Source organism: Eschscholzia californica, unplaced genomic scaffold (genome assembly GCF_041429995.1).
Source record: "Eschscholzia californica isolate CP2 unplaced genomic scaffold, dmEscCali1.0.p SCAF_5, whole genome shotgun sequence".
In the NCBI taxonomy this organism is placed as follows: Eukaryota; Viridiplantae; Streptophyta; class Magnoliopsida; order Ranunculales; family Papaveraceae; genus Eschscholzia; species Eschscholzia californica.
Genome location: NW_028238472.1, coordinates 40492333 through 40510378, shown reverse-complemented (window position 1 = coordinate 40510378; position 18046 = coordinate 40492333). Strand labels below are relative to the sequence as shown.

General features: G+C 37.3%; 1 protein-coding gene across 1 annotated transcript; it reads left to right on the top strand.

Moving 5' to 3' along the window:
• The first annotated feature begins 10393 nt into the window (after positions 1-10393).
• Positions 10394-12311, top strand: LOC147539217 (threonine synthase, chloroplastic-like). The gene has a single exon (XM_086642109.1). The coding sequence runs from the start codon at positions 10474-10476 to the stop codon at positions 12070-12072; it is 1599 nt and encodes a 532-aa protein (XP_086498235.1). The 5' UTR covers positions 10394-10473; the 3' UTR covers positions 12073-12311.
• Positions 12312-18046: the final 5735 nt, after the last annotated feature.

The window sequence follows — 18046 nt, the reverse complement described above, 5'->3', positions numbered from 1 at the left end:
GTAACAATACGCCCAATTTTTCAGTTAGGATAATGATGAACTTATTCGGAAGATCATCCAGTCCGTTCGAATTAGGAGTCGTAATGCTTAGCTGGAAGCCCCTCACGATTGTCGGGTCACTTCGGTGGTTCACGGCTAACATAAATCAGATCCTACAACGGGTTACACCAAAGAGTGGTGGCTTAGTTGACTAATGGGAGTGTGCCTATAAATGGATATGATCCAGTTTGATAGAGGCAAAAGGATAGAAAGAATTGGGCTCGAAAGAGAGGATCCCGAAAAGGTGTAAAACCCACTTCTGGGTCGGCCAGATTAAGCCCATTAATGGGTTGATCAAAACCGACCAGAAGGGGGTGTGGGTCGGATATGCAAAGCCCATAAGGGGCTGGTATGGCCGGCCATACACAAGGAAACACCCTGATGGGAATCCCTCCCATTCTGGGATTTCTTGTCAGATAGGGTTCTGACAAGTTTATCTTTTCTGGGACTCTTATTATTTTCTCTATATAAGGGTCATTAGAGAACCAGAAAAGAGTGGGATTTTCTCAAGAGAAAGTCAACTCTCTCACACATCTTAAAAAGAGAATGTTTTAGAGAAAAACCCCAAATGATCTACCTAGCCAAAAGAAGATTAGTTCTTCTTCTCAACCTTCAAGAACGTCCTAGTTGTCATTCAAGAAGGGAGATTAAGTCAACTTGCTCGGGTGTCTCAAGTAGAGGAGCGAAAATTGGAGCTCATCTTCGGGATAAAAGCATCGCAATCTAGTTCGAGGGAAAGCGTATTCAGGTATTCTTCTTCCACTTTTTAGTTCATAGTTAGTATATGCATGTGATCCTGGTAATCAGCGTTAAACATATGATGTTTGAGATTCCGCTTACAACCTTAGTTAGGTGAATAGGTAACACCATAACCCAACAGTGACGTCACACAGAGTCTTATTTTGGATAGGACTCTGACTTTATGGTTTCTATATAAGGACCTTATTAAAATAGATGTTGATTTGTCTCTTAGATAATTTCAATCTCTGCCACATTAAGCAGAGAGAGGGAGAAAGCTCTGAAGCTATCTATCTAGTCTAAAGAAGAATCGTTCTTCGTCTTAACCTCTGAGTAAGTTCGTCCTTGAATCTAAAGACGGCATATCGAGTTGATTGCTCAGGTGTCTCAAGCAGAGTAGTTATAATATGGAGCTCTCCATCTTTGGGATAAAGGCGATCAATTTAGTCTGCGGGAAAGCGATACAGGTATAATCCTATTCTTAAGTAGTTCATTATTAGTTTATGCATGAGATCTGAGAAACTAGTGTTAGACATACTAGACAACTGATCTTCCGTTTAGATTATTATGAGACTTCATAACCTAGCGGTGGCGTCAGAGCCTCTTGCACGAGCTAATTTTGGCTAGTTGGACTAAAATCTGGACTTGTTTATTTAGATAGATGAGCCCGAAAAGTGTTTCAGACATCAATTTGATTAGTTTTGAATTGGATTTAAAAGTTATTCAAATTGATTTCAAAATTGAAGTTTGAAAAGTTTTTAAAAAAAATTGATTAAAAAAATTTCGGCTTTTTGAAAAGTTTTTCACAATTTGAAATTAGGGTTTTGAACCTTGAATTTACAATAGGTCAAACCAGAAAGAAAAAAAAATTAGACATGTGCTCTGGCCAAGACGCGTCTCGGGCCAAACGCGTCAGGGCCAAACACGCGTGCCTTGGGCTTTGACCAAGGGTTGTCCCAGGTCAATCTGAGATCTATCTCGGACAACAGGCTGAGATTTTTCGAACTTTGACCCAAGTGGGAGTTTTTCGTCTTTTCTCCAAACTTTATCTCAGTTACACGTAAATTTTTCCCGAAGTTGATCCGGAACGTCTGAAGGTCTAAACAGACTTTTTCTTAATATTAATTTTCAAAATCATTAAGGACAAAACGTAATGCGACATTAGTCCAAATTTCACTAAAATTGACTTAGGGCTTGTTTGGCATAAAAATGTCAATATTTTTTCCCGAAACACTATCTAGATTGTAGCAAACCCTGATTCGACCTCTAGAGAGGAATCTTAACTGGCATGCATACTTTATTATTTTATGAATATCATACTATTGTGTTTGTTTGTATGTGAATGAGAAAACTAGTATGACCACAAAAGTTTTTCTATTTATTCTTGTTTATAAGCACAAATGTGTACCCAATGTAATTATATTTTAATTTCAAGTTAATACGATCTGCGAATCATTGAGTCTTGTAATTAGAGTTTATAATCTGAAATGCCCATTAAATAACTCAAGGATGAGATCCTGATTAGAGTAAGAGAGTTCAATGGAGGTTAAAGGATGAAGATCCAGGCCAAAGAAGAAAAATCCTAAGAATATTAGAATTTTTAGGTTAGGGTCCTTACTAGGATCCATTTGTGCTTTGCTTTCTCGCACGCATTTGCTTCTTTATTTATGTTTTTTGTCGTGGATGATTATATTTGAGTTCATAGTAATGCATGCTTGACAAAAACGTAAAAGTCCGAAACAAAATTTTGAGTAAATACCAACCCAAACTAAGACACTTGTCGAGTCCTCGATCATTGATGAGTTGCCTCTGCAGATTTCCATCTTTCATCGGTAAAGATGTTACTCATCTAGGACGACGGGGTTAAGGGTAGGACCCTAATCGGCTTAACCTCGAAGAAATGAGGTCTTGCATTGATAACAAGTTTTAGAATTTTCATCTTCTTTTAATGTATTGTTGATATGGCTAGTACAAAATTATTTTCCAACATTCGATCCTTGAGAAGGAATTAACTATAGTAATTTCCTTTATTAGAAAAAGGAATATGTGAGTCGTTTTCAGATTCAAAACAAATAAGAACGTTCAAGAACACCCAAATCCGAATGTTGACTGCTACCTCGCCAGTCGAAGATAGAAATAATACATTACTTATGGAAAAAGGTCGAAACGAGCCTTTTGTGAACATCCATATAACTTTCTCTTTCTAAGAGATTAATGAAATGGATGCATACAAACCATTCGACAACTAAGGAACAAGTTCCTGTAGAAGTCGTGAATGAAGAGGTACGCGACCTCTAAGGACATCTGAAAGTTGTCTTGAAAAGAAAAAATCGAAAGGTTCTCATGTCTTCGATATGAATTGTCTGTTCTAAAAGATGGAACGACTCAGATTATCCCATCATCGAGAAATAACAAACATTATCTCTCAAAAATTTCAACAAAGATTGAACAAAGATAACTAATGAAGGTGATGTCCTTCGGACAAAGATGCAATGCGAGTAATTTGCCAGATAGGACAATTGATGAAGAAGATCATCAAGTCCGGACGATTTAGGGATCGTAGCGTTTAGCTGGAAACCAATTACGATCGTCGAATCACGGGGCGATTCGAGGGGCTAAGTTAGTCCGAATCCTACATTAGGTTACACCAAAGAGTGTCGATTTGATCAGAAGATATGACTAGAGGGATGGGACATATAAACATGGGTGAGACCCATAAATATGTCCAAAAAGCCTAAAGAAAGCTAAGACAAAGATAATACGAAGGTCGGAACGGGAAGGTTTTGGTCGGGGCACTTAAGGGCACTTAAAGGGCCACAGTATAAAGGGCCCGACCAGATCTGCCCATTAGGGCTTAATATGGCCGGCCACAATAGAGAAAGAAAGAGAAATAGAAACTAGTTTCTATTTCTACAAAATCCTAAACCTTCTTCTATTTTGGTCTTTTAGGAAACCTAATTAAGGTTGAACTCTAACTTTAGGATTCTATATAAGGACTTCATTAGAAGAGAATTAGGTGTGGAAAATTCTTAAAGAGATTTCTAACTCTACAACATCAAGTAGAGAAAAAAGAGAGAATAGTTCCCAACTATCTTGATCTAGTCTAAAGAAGTTGTTCTTTGTTTAACCACCATTGGAGTTCTAGCTAAACTTAAAGGTGGGAGATCAAGTTGATTACTCGGTGTCTCAAGTAGATGAGCTACAATTTGAGCTCCTGGTCTTCTTATTCAACCGCCGTATTGGTTCGATTGCAATTAACGATTAAGGTAATCTCTAACTACTTAGTTCATATTTAGCTTATGCCTAAGATCGTGGGATACTAATTTTAGACATTAGATGTCTGAGATTCCTCTTAGAACACTAGGAAACACCATAACTCAACAACTAAGACCTTGGATAAGTCACTCAACTTGTGAAAGACAACTGAGCATAACATTTGAAACGTCGAGTCTAAGAAAAGTTCTTGAGATTTAGAAACCAAAGGTCCAAGAAACGGTTCTTATGATTCACAAGGAACATAAAGTTTGAGTAAAGAAAAGCTAAACACTTGGGACAAAAAAAAGTCAAAGTAGTTACCTAGTCTAGGGAGATTTGTTGTTTGGACCCCCTTTCGTATAATTCACTTGCTGTTTGGACTCTCTTTTTCCACAGTTGCACTTTCGACTCCCTTTTTCAAAAAAATAGTTAAATATAACAGTACAAAATTATTTTTGAGATAAAAATACTATTTTACCCTAAGTAAATGAGAAATACTATTTTACCCTCCACATAACCTAACCCAACCTATTTTTTAATCCACATGTTTACTAAACCTAACCAGTTGACCCACAAGCTGACCCTACGAGAGAAATCTATCGACTGCCAAAACAACAAATTGACATTCGTCTTCTTCCACTCTCTCGCTATAGCTTACAGACAAAATCGACTGGAGAAAGCGAATTGTGAGATCCCCTTCTTCTTCTTCTTCCATTCTCTCTCAATCGACCTTCATCATCTCCACTGACCTCTTGTTCTTCTTTTTTTTTTTGTAAAATTGTTTGCTTTTTTCTTGCAGAAACCGATTGGGGTCCAAATTGTGAGTTTTTTTTTTACAAAAATCGATTGGAAGATGACTATGGCCGCATTTGGCTAAGCTTAAAAGAGGCTAAAAAGCTGCTTATAGCTTATTAGGAAGTGCTTATAGGAAAGAGTCGCGTTTGGCGGAAAAAGCTTGGGCTTTTTAAAAGCCATAAAAGCACTTGTTAGGGAAAAAGCAGAAGCCACGATTTGTGGCTTCTGCTTTCTGCGTTTGCGGGAAGCCGTACGGTAATTATTCTTAAGTCTGGGACGCACAAATAACTCTCCCTCCCTCTCTCTCATCTTCTCTCACGTTTCTCTCTCTAATCTCCTCTCTGTAATTTGAGTGATTTGATTATCATTACAATTAGAAGACGAACAAGGTGTATATGAAATAAAGAAAAACAGTACTCAAAGTCAAGGTAAATTTGTGGTGTTCTTCATGTTTATGATCAAGATTATGATGTGGCTATGAAGGGGAAAGAGATTGATGGATTTCTCTTTTATATCCACTTTGTGATCAATCCATTCCTTTCATACTCTCCTTTATACCTAATTCTTAGATCCATTTTCTCTCTCTACCCATTCTTCAATCCGTTTTCTCTCTCTACCCATTTCTTCAATCCATTTTCTTTGATAAGAGGAAGAGAACTAGTTTCATTAATGGCCCCCTTCTCTTTCAATTCAAGCTTATCAAAGCTTTCTTTAATCGAATCAATGTATTCATCCAATTTCTTCCATTGAAAGGCAAGAAAGAAAGCAAAGATGATTGAGATTCAAGATCTTCTAATACCTTATTAATATTTTGGTTTTTTTCATTACTCCTTTAACAAACTCAGTTAACAAATATGAGTAAGGTTTGAGTGCCTCAAATCAAAACTTTATACTAATTAACATTCTCATGGAATCTCTATTAAACCAAGTAAGGTCTAAAAATCTTTCAAAAAAAAGTAAGGTCTAAAATGTGCGTCTGTCGTCTAAAATCTTTTGGTTAATTTTGTTTCGATATTGTTGTTTTTGAAGGATATATTTCAATGTAGGATGACCATCACAACTTTTGTTTCATAGATCACCATGACGACTTAGGTAGTTGGAACTGACCGATGGAGACAACTATACAAGAGAACAATATAAACTATAAGGTTTGTTTTGATGAATAAGATTAACATGTAATTGTTAGGTAAAAACATTTTTAGTTTCTTTTTGCCAAATGCGCGCTGTTAAATTTTATTTTCGAAAAAGCGCTTTTATAAGATATTACCAAACAACAGAATTTGACTTTTATGAAACACTGAAAATTAAGCGCTTATAGAAAAGCAACTGCAAATACAATCCGTTTATCCAAATGAGGCCTATAACAAGTTCGAAGAAGCTGTAAGTTCTTTTTTTGCTTTCACCTTTCTACATATTTTGAATTTCATACAATTTTGGGTTTCAAATATTTAAGGTTTCTGAAAATTGGGAGTTTTCTGAAATTGGAGTTGTTCTAATCTTAGGGGTTTTAAAATTGGGAGAAACCTTAAAATTGGCGGTTTAATTTTGTTACTTTTCTACCATTGCGTGATAGTTAAGCATATCTCATTTCACTTTCAAGTGAAGCATCAATATCTCATGGTGTTAATTGTGATAGACATATCTTGTATAGAATGTCTGCTAGTTAGAGAATATCTATTGATTTCATCTTTCTGATTTAGCCAAGGAGAACATCAACACTAAAACAGAGAATTTGGGAATATGGTGCATACTCAAAGTTGTACGCAACCACCACCAGCTACTCAAGGTTCTACACAACCACCACCTGTAGAGACTAGTACACCACCACCATCACTTACTCAAAGTTCATGTGAGTATATTAAGTATACAATAGTTTGTTTTTTGTTTAACGAATCATTAGTTGTTACATATTTTTAAATATTTTGTTAGGGGGAGACTTGGAATTACCGTCCTTTAACCTGCCAGCTGATCCCGGTATCCCCTCATTTGATTTGGGATTTGAATTTGATGGCATAGACCCTGAAAAAGTTATTCCCAAATTTCATGAGCCTGAGCCTGATCCAGAAGACAACACTATACTCAATTTAGATGGGATTCCTACTGACGACGAAAGCGAGGATGAGGAATTTCTTTTTAAATCTAGGCTTGGGTTTGATGACGATGAATATAATGAGGATGAAGAGATGGAGCAAGTGACTGAGGATAAAAATGATGAAATTGAAATTTATGAAGAATCAGATGAAGGTGAAGAGGATGAAACCAATGTATCTAGAAGTGAAGTTGTTATCGATGAAGAAGAAAAAAATATCACCAATTTGAGAGTGACACAAGAGAACTGCAGGAAGTAGACTTTGAGAGGGAGTTTGAAACTAAAAGTGTGATTAAAGTGATGGGCTTTGAAGTAGGTATGTTATTTAAGTACTAGACATATGAGACAACGTATCAGAGCATATGCCATATGCAATCAGGTTTTGTTGGATTAGAAGAATAATAAGTCTTTTAAGCTAATTATTGGGTGCAAAGAGAAGACTAGAGAAGTGAGGGAAAAGAGAGTGTGCCGTGTGATTGGAAACTTTACGGTCGAGTAATTGGTTGTAGGAAAAACCCCATAAACATGGTTATGAAAGTGAGGTCTTGCCACAATGTGCATACATGCCAGAAGCTCATTGACGGAATCAATCCATGTGCCAAAGTGACTTTTTGTGCAGATGCAATTGAGGCAAGATGTAGAGAAACCCCAAACATTTCAGCCCGTATGACTGATTCCGTCAATGAGCTTCTGGCATGTTCTTTGGTTATGAAAGTGAGGTCTTGAACATGGTTATGAAAGTGAGGCAAGATGCAATTGAACAATTGATTGAGAAGAGCATTTTTTGTTGTCATGTTCTTTTGTTAGGGGAAGTTTGAAGAGATAAACAACTATTTTGTCGTATTATTCACTGCTGAATTTTCAAACCATTTAGTGTTACATAAAAAGACTATATTTTGTTGTCATATTTTTCATGAATCAAATACTTGCTTTATGAGGTTGTAGTTTCTTCCTGTTATTGTTAGGTATTCTGAACTCATGAAGTTTTTCAAATTAGGATGGGTACTTCATGAAGTTGTTGAACACATGAAATTGTTATTGCTAGGTGTTCTGAACTCATGAAGTTTCTCACTATTTTTAGTGGCTCATGACAAAATGAATAGGATTGACCCCTCCACAAGAAACAATATTGTTAATGTTTACTGTTATCCATTGATCAATTTTTGGGGACTTCATGAAGTTGTTATTACTTTACTTCCTTTATGGAACAACAAATTCCAAACTTTCCAAGGATTCAGATCAACTGTTCAATTTTTTACTGTTATCCATATTTTTTAATACCAAAATTAAACAAAACAATCAAAGAGAAAAAATAATTTCAACAAAAAGTACATCTATTACATAATTAACATCTATCCTTACATATAACATTCACAATTAACATTTATCCTAACATAACTAAAATCCACAAGTAATATCTATCCTTACGTAACTTACATCCACAACATAATTAAGAACATTAAGAACGCAATTTCAATTTTTTTGCGGCTTCCTCGCATATATTTTCAGGATTGATTTCTACTTTCGATTTATTCTTCATTGATTAGGCATTTCAGAAATGGCATACCATTGTTAGGAATCTTCTTACATATTAGGAGCTTCATTTTGCCGGTGCATTCGTCGAGATAACAAGGAGAAAAATTCCAAGGACAATTTTGTAAGTAATGATTACTTTTCCCACAACCATAACAACCTTCTTGGTATACGGATCTTGTAGACGACGAAGAAGTCGACAAATTTATTTTTGCGATTCCAGAATCCAACCACTGAAATGCACCGCAATCGGGAAATTGTCACGAAAGGAACTTCGTTCCAAATGAATGAGGTCTAGTCGACATCCCTAATTTTCTAATTCTATTGCAATTGTCGTTAATACATCTCGAGTACATCCATGTGCAATGGAATGATTCATGGCTAATTTGATCACATATTAAACAATTGTCTTTGCAAAATGAACAAAATCAAGTAATTGATCCTCTGAACCTCGAGATGGAAACAAATGAGAGAGAGAGATAATTACATTAATCAAGTTAGTAATTATAAAGATTAGGTCAAAAAATTCTAACTTCTCTTACTTTGATAGAAAGAGTTCAACTCAAATGAACAAAATCAAGTAATTATTTCTCTAAACCTCACAAATGGAAACAAATTAGAAAGAGTGAAAGTGAGTTTAATTATTTCAGTAATTATAAAGATTAATAGGTAAAAGAACCCTAATTTCTCTTACTATGATGAAAATCAACTCAAAAACCCGAGAGACTTCATTATCCGAAGAGAAATCAGAACATTTAGATAGAGAGAGAGAAGGAGAGAAATTCTTCACCGATTAACAAACATTCAGATATCAACTCGGTTTGAGATTAACATGCGTTTAGAGAGATAGAATGAGCGCGACAGAAAGAGATTCTTCATTGATTTCTTAGGGCAAATAAAAAAAATAGAATTTTAGAGAGCGAGATTGCATCAGATAGAAAATGACTTGATGATTCTTCACCGATCTACAATCTTCAACAATCACTAACTCATGCTTTCTTCACCGATCTACACTACCGGGTGAAAATGGTGAAGAACTTCTTCGCGACGGTTGTGACGCTCCAAGCCCAGCAATTGTCGATATTGTCCTCCCTTTCACCACCACCCTCGCACGGATGGTAGGAGATTTTGTTCTTGGCGAGAGCACCACGGACTCCCCCAAAAGGCCTCGGTATTGGGCGAAGACACGCGATTCGCCCGACCTATCAGAGCACGCAGCGACATCGTGGACCCCCCCCCCCCCACATACACGATTTTGTCCTCACTTAGCCACCACTCAGCGTGGTGTGAGGTTTTGTCTTGGCGAAGGCACCACAGACCCTCCCAAGAGGCCTCGGTACTTACCAAGCTTGAGCATACACCTATAGCCCAGGCTCCGGACACTCTCGTGAGCGATGTGGGACTATCACAACGGTGATCGAAATTTCCCAAATAGAGGTGCGCGAGCTCACTAACCATGGTAAGGGTTGGGCTAACGACCCCCCTTTTCATATAGCTTGAATCTTTGAACCCTCGATCTCCATACACGTGGCAGACATCGGCTTGCTGAGTTAATAAACTAGAGGGTCCTCAGTGGAATATCAATTATACAAGGGTATGAGAATTATTTAAAGTATAACTTCAGAGACAGAATATTCCCTTTCGATTCAACCAAAAGGGAGACCAAAGTGCAATTCTGAAAAAAGGGAGTCCAAACAACAAGTGATTTATACGAAAGGGAGTCCCAACAACAAATCTCCCCTAGTCCATGACCAAGATTTTTTTTCACACGTGTAACCGTTTATTGGCTTCTCCACAAGTGTTTTAAGGCGCCTCCATTCACAAACTCCTCTCAAAATTGCCTTGATGGAGGCGCTTTTAACAATTATAAGTGGCGCTTTTAAAACTTCCCTTACATAACCACGTGCATTTCATGTGTTTTGTGTATCAATATAAATTGCCGTACAGTATCAGAAATCAGGTGACGTTTGCCCTCACTTTATTAGAGAGAATTTTGTTGAGAGAGAGAGAGAGAGAGAGAAAAAATGGCTGCCTATTCACTCTTTCAAGCTTCACCTTGTTCACTCAAACCAAAACCTAAATCAGCCTACCGAAACCCTAGAACCCAGTATCATCATTCTCTCTCTATAAGATCTTGTGCCTCATCATCACCATCATCTGATGTTTCAGTCACAAATCACTCATCAAAATCAACAATCTCTTCCCCAAAACACCGTCGTCATGCTGATGAAAACATTCGTGATGAAGCTCGTCGTCATCACACAACAACAAATGATCATGGATTTTCAGCTAAGTATGTTCCTTTTAATGCAGATCCATCTTCAACTGAATCTTACTCACTTGATGAAATCGTTTATCGAAGTAGTTCTGGTGGATTATTAGATGTTCAACATGATATGGAAGCCCTAAAGAAATTTGATGGTGAGTATTGGAAATCTCTTTTTGATTCACGTATTGGGAAAACTAATTGGCCTTATGGATCTGGTGTTTGGAGCAAAAAAGAATGGGTTTTGCCTGAAATTGATAGTGATCATATTGTAAGTGCTTTTGAAGGTAATTCTAATCTTTTTTGGGCTGAAAGATATGGTAAACAAATTTTAGGTATGAATGATTTATGGGTTAAAAACTGTGGAATTAGTCATACTGGTAGTTTTAAAGATTTGGGTATGACTGTTTTAGTTAGTCAAGTTAATAGATTACGAAAACTAAATCGACCCGTAGTTGGTGTTGGTTGTGCTTCAACTGGTGATACTTCTGCTGCTTTATCTGCTTATTGTGCTGCTGCTGGAATTCCAGCTATTGTGTTCTTACCTGCTAATAGGATTTCCATGGCTCAATTAGTTCAACCCATTGCTAATGGTGCTTTTGTTTTGAGTTTAGATACTGATTTTGATGGATGTATGCAGTTAATTCGCGAAATTACAGCCGAATTACCGATATATTTAGCAAATTCTTTGAATAGTTTGAGACTTGAAGGACAAAAAACTGCTGCAATTGAGATATTGCAGCAATTTGATTGGGAAGTACCAGATTGGGTTATTGTTCCTGGTGGAAATTTAGGAAATATTTATGCTTTTTATAAAGGTTTTCAAATGTGTAAAGAATTAGGGCTTGTTGATCGAATACCTCGTCTTGTTTGTGCTCAAGCTGCAAATGCGAATCCGTTATACTTACATTATCAATCTGGGTGGGGAGAATTTAAGCCAGTTAAGGCAAATACAACATTTGCTTCTGCAATTCAGATTGGAGATCCTGTTTCTATTGATAGAGCTGTTTATGCTTTAAAAAATTGTAATGGTATTGTTGAGGAAGCAACTGAGGAAGAATTAATGGATGCAATGTCACAGGCAGATCTTACTGGTATGTTTATTTGTCCTCATACTGGTGTTGCTCTTTCGGCTTTAATCAAGCTTCGAAATAGTGGAGTTATTAAACCCACGGATCGAACTGTTGTTGTTAGTACCGCTCATGGTCTAAAATTCACCCAATCGAAGATTGATTATCACTCAAAGGAAATTCCAGACCTGGCTTGCACTTTTTCTAACCCGCCTACGAATGTGAAGGCAGATTTCGGATCGGTTATGGATGTTCTAAAGAAGTATTTGTTGAGTAAGAATCATTAAGAGCAGGGCTGTTGCTTTCTTTCGAGGTCTAGGTTTATGCATTTTCTCTTTAATGTTGTTCCTAGTTCTTGTATTTCGTCGTTTTTGTTTCCCATTTGTAGTACAAGGAAAACCAGATCTTTAAGGGTGTATGGATCCCGAAAAACTATCTGATTCAGTAGAGATGGTAAGCTTTCAGCTTCATATTAAACCATGTTATCATAAAGTTATTATCAACTAAATGAAGGGCAGTTTTTCAATGCTATTGTTTTAAGAGAGTAGTGTTACTTCATATGAGTGCTAATATAGCATGGTACCTTAACTTACTCAATAGATGGTGAGCACTTGGGATTGACTGACACATAAATCACTCAGGGATCAGGCCATAGGGAAAGAAGAGCTTAACTCCTGAATACACACACACACAAGCTTTCTGTTGTAATACAAATATGTATCGATAATTGATACATGGCCACTGTTCTGGGGAAAGCAAAAATGTTTCCGGGGAAGACGGTGCAAACCCAAAAAAACTCAAACCAAACACTCCCTCCCCCTCAAGTTGCCGGAATAAAGTTAGCCGGCCGGAATTCTCTCTCTCTTCTCTCTCTCCTCTCTTCTCTCTTCTCTCTCTCTCTTCTCCTCTATCTCTTCTTCCGATCTCCCTTCTTTTCTTCTCTTTTTTTGTTGTAGTTCCGGCGAAGGGAGATCCCCTTCGCCAGAATTTTCGTGAGAGGGAGAGAGCATAAGATAGAAGAAAGAAGAGAGAATTAGTTGAGGTCGCCGGAATCCGGTGGAGGTCGCCGGCATTAATGGTGGAATTTGGTGGAGGTCGCCGGAAATTTAGTTAAGGTGAGAGGAGAAGAAGAAAGAACAAAAAATTGAAAGGGTGATGTTTGGAAGGAACCAAAACATTTGTTTTCACCCAAAACTTATTGCCCTGGAAACTTTACTTATTTCTCCGAAACACTGGCCTTGATACATAGGCCACAAGCTTTCTGAACTCTAGAGCACCTTCCTTTTTTTGTCACTCCTGGCACGTTGGGAGAGAAAAGGAATGGGTGGAGAGAAGAGAGACAGCGATACTTGAAATGATTTCAGCACCATTCTACTCAAATTAACATTTAAGATCATTATCCATCTAGGGCTTGTGGATGTGAAAAAGTAAAAGAGGGAAGAGAAATGAACAGATTTGCTAACTATCATTTTGTTTCTCTCGTATTTAAAACCACCAACCCTTGAAGATTTTCAAAGATGAGCTCCTAAGGCAAACTGCTACCATTATAATGAATGATCCGGTTGGAGTTGTAAGAGGTTAGTCTTCCACCCTAGAGGTTATGGGTTCGAGGCACGCTAAAAGAAAAAAATGATGCTAATAGGTTGGAAGTGTATAAAACAAAACCAAAGTTGTGGTTTGCAACCGTGAGGATTTTCGGCGTGACCTTTCTTTTGATTATATTTTCAAAAAAACAACAGAACTGACTAAAAATATGGAGAGAAATAAGGCAAATTTGAATGAAATTTTCAAAAGAACTACAACACTAAAAACCTTCATAGTTAGAAGCATCCATTGGCTGAAATACTCTTCATCATTGAAAACTTCTACAGGCCGAAATTTTATATAATTCGTAAATTAAAAAAATAATAATTTAACTTAGAAATCTGATTTTTTTTTCAAATCACCGTAAAAAAGTTTATCTTACATCTAAAATTATTATATGATTCTTGGTATTTTGATTTTGTGAATGTCAACCTCCACTGTTAATAAAACTTTTGATTATCGAGACTCTATATCAGTGAAACATCATCACTGTCAACTTCTTGTAGGGTCCGTTTGATACGTTGGAATGTCTGAGTAAGAAAATCAACCTTTTTCTAATGGGAAAGAAAACATTGTTTTCCATGTGAATTGAGTTTTAAAGTGTTAGATAGAGTTGTAAGAAAATGGTGGGGTTCCTTCAAAAAGTTATGATATTTTCTTTTATATACCAATTCACTGAGGGAGTGCCTTTAAAAATGATGTTTCAATAAGATTCAACTTGGGTGCCTATAGAAAATGAATTATTAATTAGATCTCATCTTCCCCAATTTCAGGATACCCTAAATATCTTCTTTTCCCCAAATCGAAACCCTAGATTTGAGGGAAGAAAACCCAAAAATCTCCCAAAAAGTAACGTAATCATCCAATTGTGTCAGTAGAGATTGAAATGGAAAGTACCAGTATCCTCTTCCTCTTCTCCTTGGAATCCAACAACCTTTGTTGGTTTAATACTTTAATGCTCTGGAAAATGACTTTTTGTTTTTGAAATGGGTGAAAGGATGGTCATGATTTCTGATGGGTTTGTAGTAAAGGATTTCTGGATGGGTAAGTTCTCCTGAAGAATCTAGCCTTTCATCACTGATTAACCATGAAGTCCTTAAATCTATTGTAATTGGAATCCTCAAGATAGAGTGAACTTCTGTATAGTAAAGAAACCCTTAACCGATTGAGATGAACAGTTTCCTTTTATAATAAAGTTTCAAAATAACGGTTTCCTTAACCGATTTCTCTATGTAAGTATCCAGAGCTGCAACAAGGATCTCCAAGAACAATAATAAGCCTGTGAGGGGGGAGAAAGAGAGCTTCAAAATAGAGAGGAAAAAACATAGTAAGGGGGAAAAGCAGAGAGAGGGAGTTTGAGTCGAGAGAGTAAGGTGCTGTTTGTTTTTTTAACTTTTCAGATCTGAAATATGAATTGAGATCCAATTCAGATTTCAGATGTTTGATTTTTAATTTAAGGAAATCTGAAAACTTGGCTGAATTGGGTGCTTGGCTGAATGGGCTGAAAAAGAACCCATTTATTTCAGACTTTAAAACAAGTCTGAAACCAAAGCCCAACTGCTGAAATATAAAAAATGACGTTTATGCCCCTGTCATTAGGAAAAATCATGTCTCACTTTTCATCACCACAAAACCACCCCACCATAAAACCACCACCACAATAAAACCACCACCACCACTACCACAAAACATATAACAACCACCACCACCAGAAAACACAAAACCACACCACCATAAAACCACCCGCACCATAAAACCGCCACCACCACCACAAAACATAAAGCAACCACCACCACCAAAAAAAACATAAAACCGCCACCAGGAAACATAAAACCGCCACCACCACCACCACCACAAAACACCACTGCCACCACCACAAAACACCACTGCCACAACTAATACTAACAGAAAACTAGAGAGATGTTAAGAAACCTATGAAGTACTAATAGGTTTCTATTCGCTTGAAACCCTCGCCGGATCTGGCGAGGGTTTAGGTTAAGTACTAATACCAACAGAAAACTAGAGAGAGATGTCAAGAAATCTATTAAGGATCTTCAACTGTTAAGATCTTTCTCTGATCTGGCGAAAGCTTTAGTGGATGCTTAATTGTTAAAAACTTGGAAACTATGGAGATAAAAAGAGAAGGAGATGAGAGATGAGTAGCTGACTAGGGCATAACAAATGGGGGGAGAGAGTGGCAGGAAAGATGAGGAGAAGATAAAATGAAAAATTAGGGTTTCTTTCATAAAAAGATCCATAAGGGTATAAATGTCAAAAATCTAACTCAGACTTCCTCATTCAGATCTAGAAAACGAACATCTAACTTGTAGATTTTTCAGATTCAGCTAATTCAGATTCAGCCAATTCAGATTCAGACGCTTAAAAAAAACAAACACAACCTAAGAGAGGGAGAGAGAAAAGAGAGCGCAAAAACGAAGTGTGAGAAAGTGATTTCACATGTTTTAGATGTGAAAAATATATGACTTGGTTTTCTCACTTTTTTTTTCTTAGGAAATTCAGTTTCCAACTCTTTTGGTTGAATCAAACAACGGAAAATCGATTTTCACAAGTATCAACCAGACCCTTATTTATTTAATTAAAATAAACTTTCAAGATGGTATTTTAAATTTTGATGGTGTTTGTGGTGAGTGGTTGCTGGTGGTGATCCTTAATTTGTTTTCCAAAAATATTTCAGATCTGAAATCGTAATTGGTCCGAATTAAGATTTCAGATGTTTTTATTTTTCATTCAACAAAATCTGAAGTATGGACGGAATGGATCACATGTCTGAATGGGCGAATAAGGGCCTAATTATTTCCGAATTTAAAACAAGTCGAAAATGAGTTTCCATCAAATGAAAACATTTAAAAAGATATGTACCCCATAAAATTTTGGAAAACATCTCTATATCTCCATGTTCATATTTGTCACCTCACCACCACCATTACACCACCACGATCATCATCGTCATCATCATCATCATCACGGACCACAACCACCACCATGACCAAATGAATGTGCTTGGGAGAGGACCCTTTTTAACACAAGTGGAGGGAGATCCTGTAAAACTTCAAAGGGGTTATTTCCTGAAAGGCCCCCTTACTTTATGACCAGCTTCCCGCGTAGCTCTCTACTTTATCAAAAATACCTAGAAGGCCCCCTTTTTCAATTACCATTAATTCTCTGTTAACTAATCATCACCTCTCTCTCCTCCATCTCATCACCTCTCTCTGCCACCTCATCGTTTTCACCAACGACGGTCACCGGACGGGGCGACCTTCAAACATTAAGAAAAAATTTTCTCTCTTCTTCTTCTTCCCCACTCTTCTCTCCCCTTTCCTCTCTCTTCCCCTCTCTTCTCTCTCTTCCTCTCTCTTCTCACTCTCTCTTCTGACTTCATTCTTCTCTTGGTGGAAAAAAATGTGAGTGAAAGACCCCACTGGGGCAGGAACTGCCATTCTAACCCTTCTCGGGGGATTCCATCCACAAACGCAAAGTTTATGGCTGACCGATATGGCCCACGGATCCTGAATTTGAGACTTTCTACACCAAAAATATTCTTTTAAACGAAGGTATTCGTGCTTGGATGGCGGCTCAGGATCAGATTCAACATTCTAGATGTATATGTATCAAAAGAAAAAAAAAGAGTTTTGTCTATTCTGTTAAAAAAAAGTGGGGAATGCGAATTCACCCGACCCGATAGTACCCATTTTTGGAACGTCTAGTGCCAAAGTCACTGGATGGGTAAGTCGCCAATCCCTAAAACGGACTATCTAATGTACTTTATCTGCTGGGCGGAATAGGAGAACACTCATCTTGGGGTGGGCTTACTACTTAGATGCTTTCAGCAGTTATCCGCTCCGCACTTGGCTACCCAGCGTTTACCGTGGGATTCGCATATTGCGCACTTACTCTTTGTTTTATACTCCTAGAAATCTCTTATTTATACTTTATCGACCCTGGTTTAAGCGTTCGAAATCCGTGGGATCTACTACTCTTTTTTTTCCAAATCTCTACCGCACATGACTTCGAGAGTTATGATGATATTACTGAGGAACGTCTTTATCAGAATATTTTTGCTTCTCAGTTCAATATGTAACAGGTGTATTTTCTTTGAACCTAATTTTTGTATTTAGTAGCTGGTTCTAATGATTAATTGTAAATCAATGAAAAGATTCTTGACCTGCCATTTTTCTAGTTCCTATGAGGCACTTGGAGCTTATCGGCAGAAACGAATCAATTTAGATAGTCCTTTGTGGCTCCGGAAGGTATCTCTGAAGTAGGTCGCGATTGATAGAGTAATTCGCACATACACCCTAGTACATGTTCCTCGACGCTGAGGACATCCCCGAAGAGCGGGGGATTTTGTGACATTTCTGATTGACTGTCTTGTGTTTCTAATAAGTTGTTTAATAGCCGCGGGAAGGACTGATTTGAGGATGAGGAATTAGCAGACCCACTCGCTTTCTTTCTTCCCGTTCTTACTCCAATCGAAACTCTTTGGTTTTTAGAAAGCGTTGCAACAAACGAGGTATTTCACAATTGACATGAGATCTGGACCTAATTCGAATAAGTATTTTTCTTAGTAGGAACTTCAATTACAATAAATAATAAAACAATTGAAAACTCCAACCGATTAAGCTCAACTTTCCCCAGATCTGAACTGTGCAATAAAAA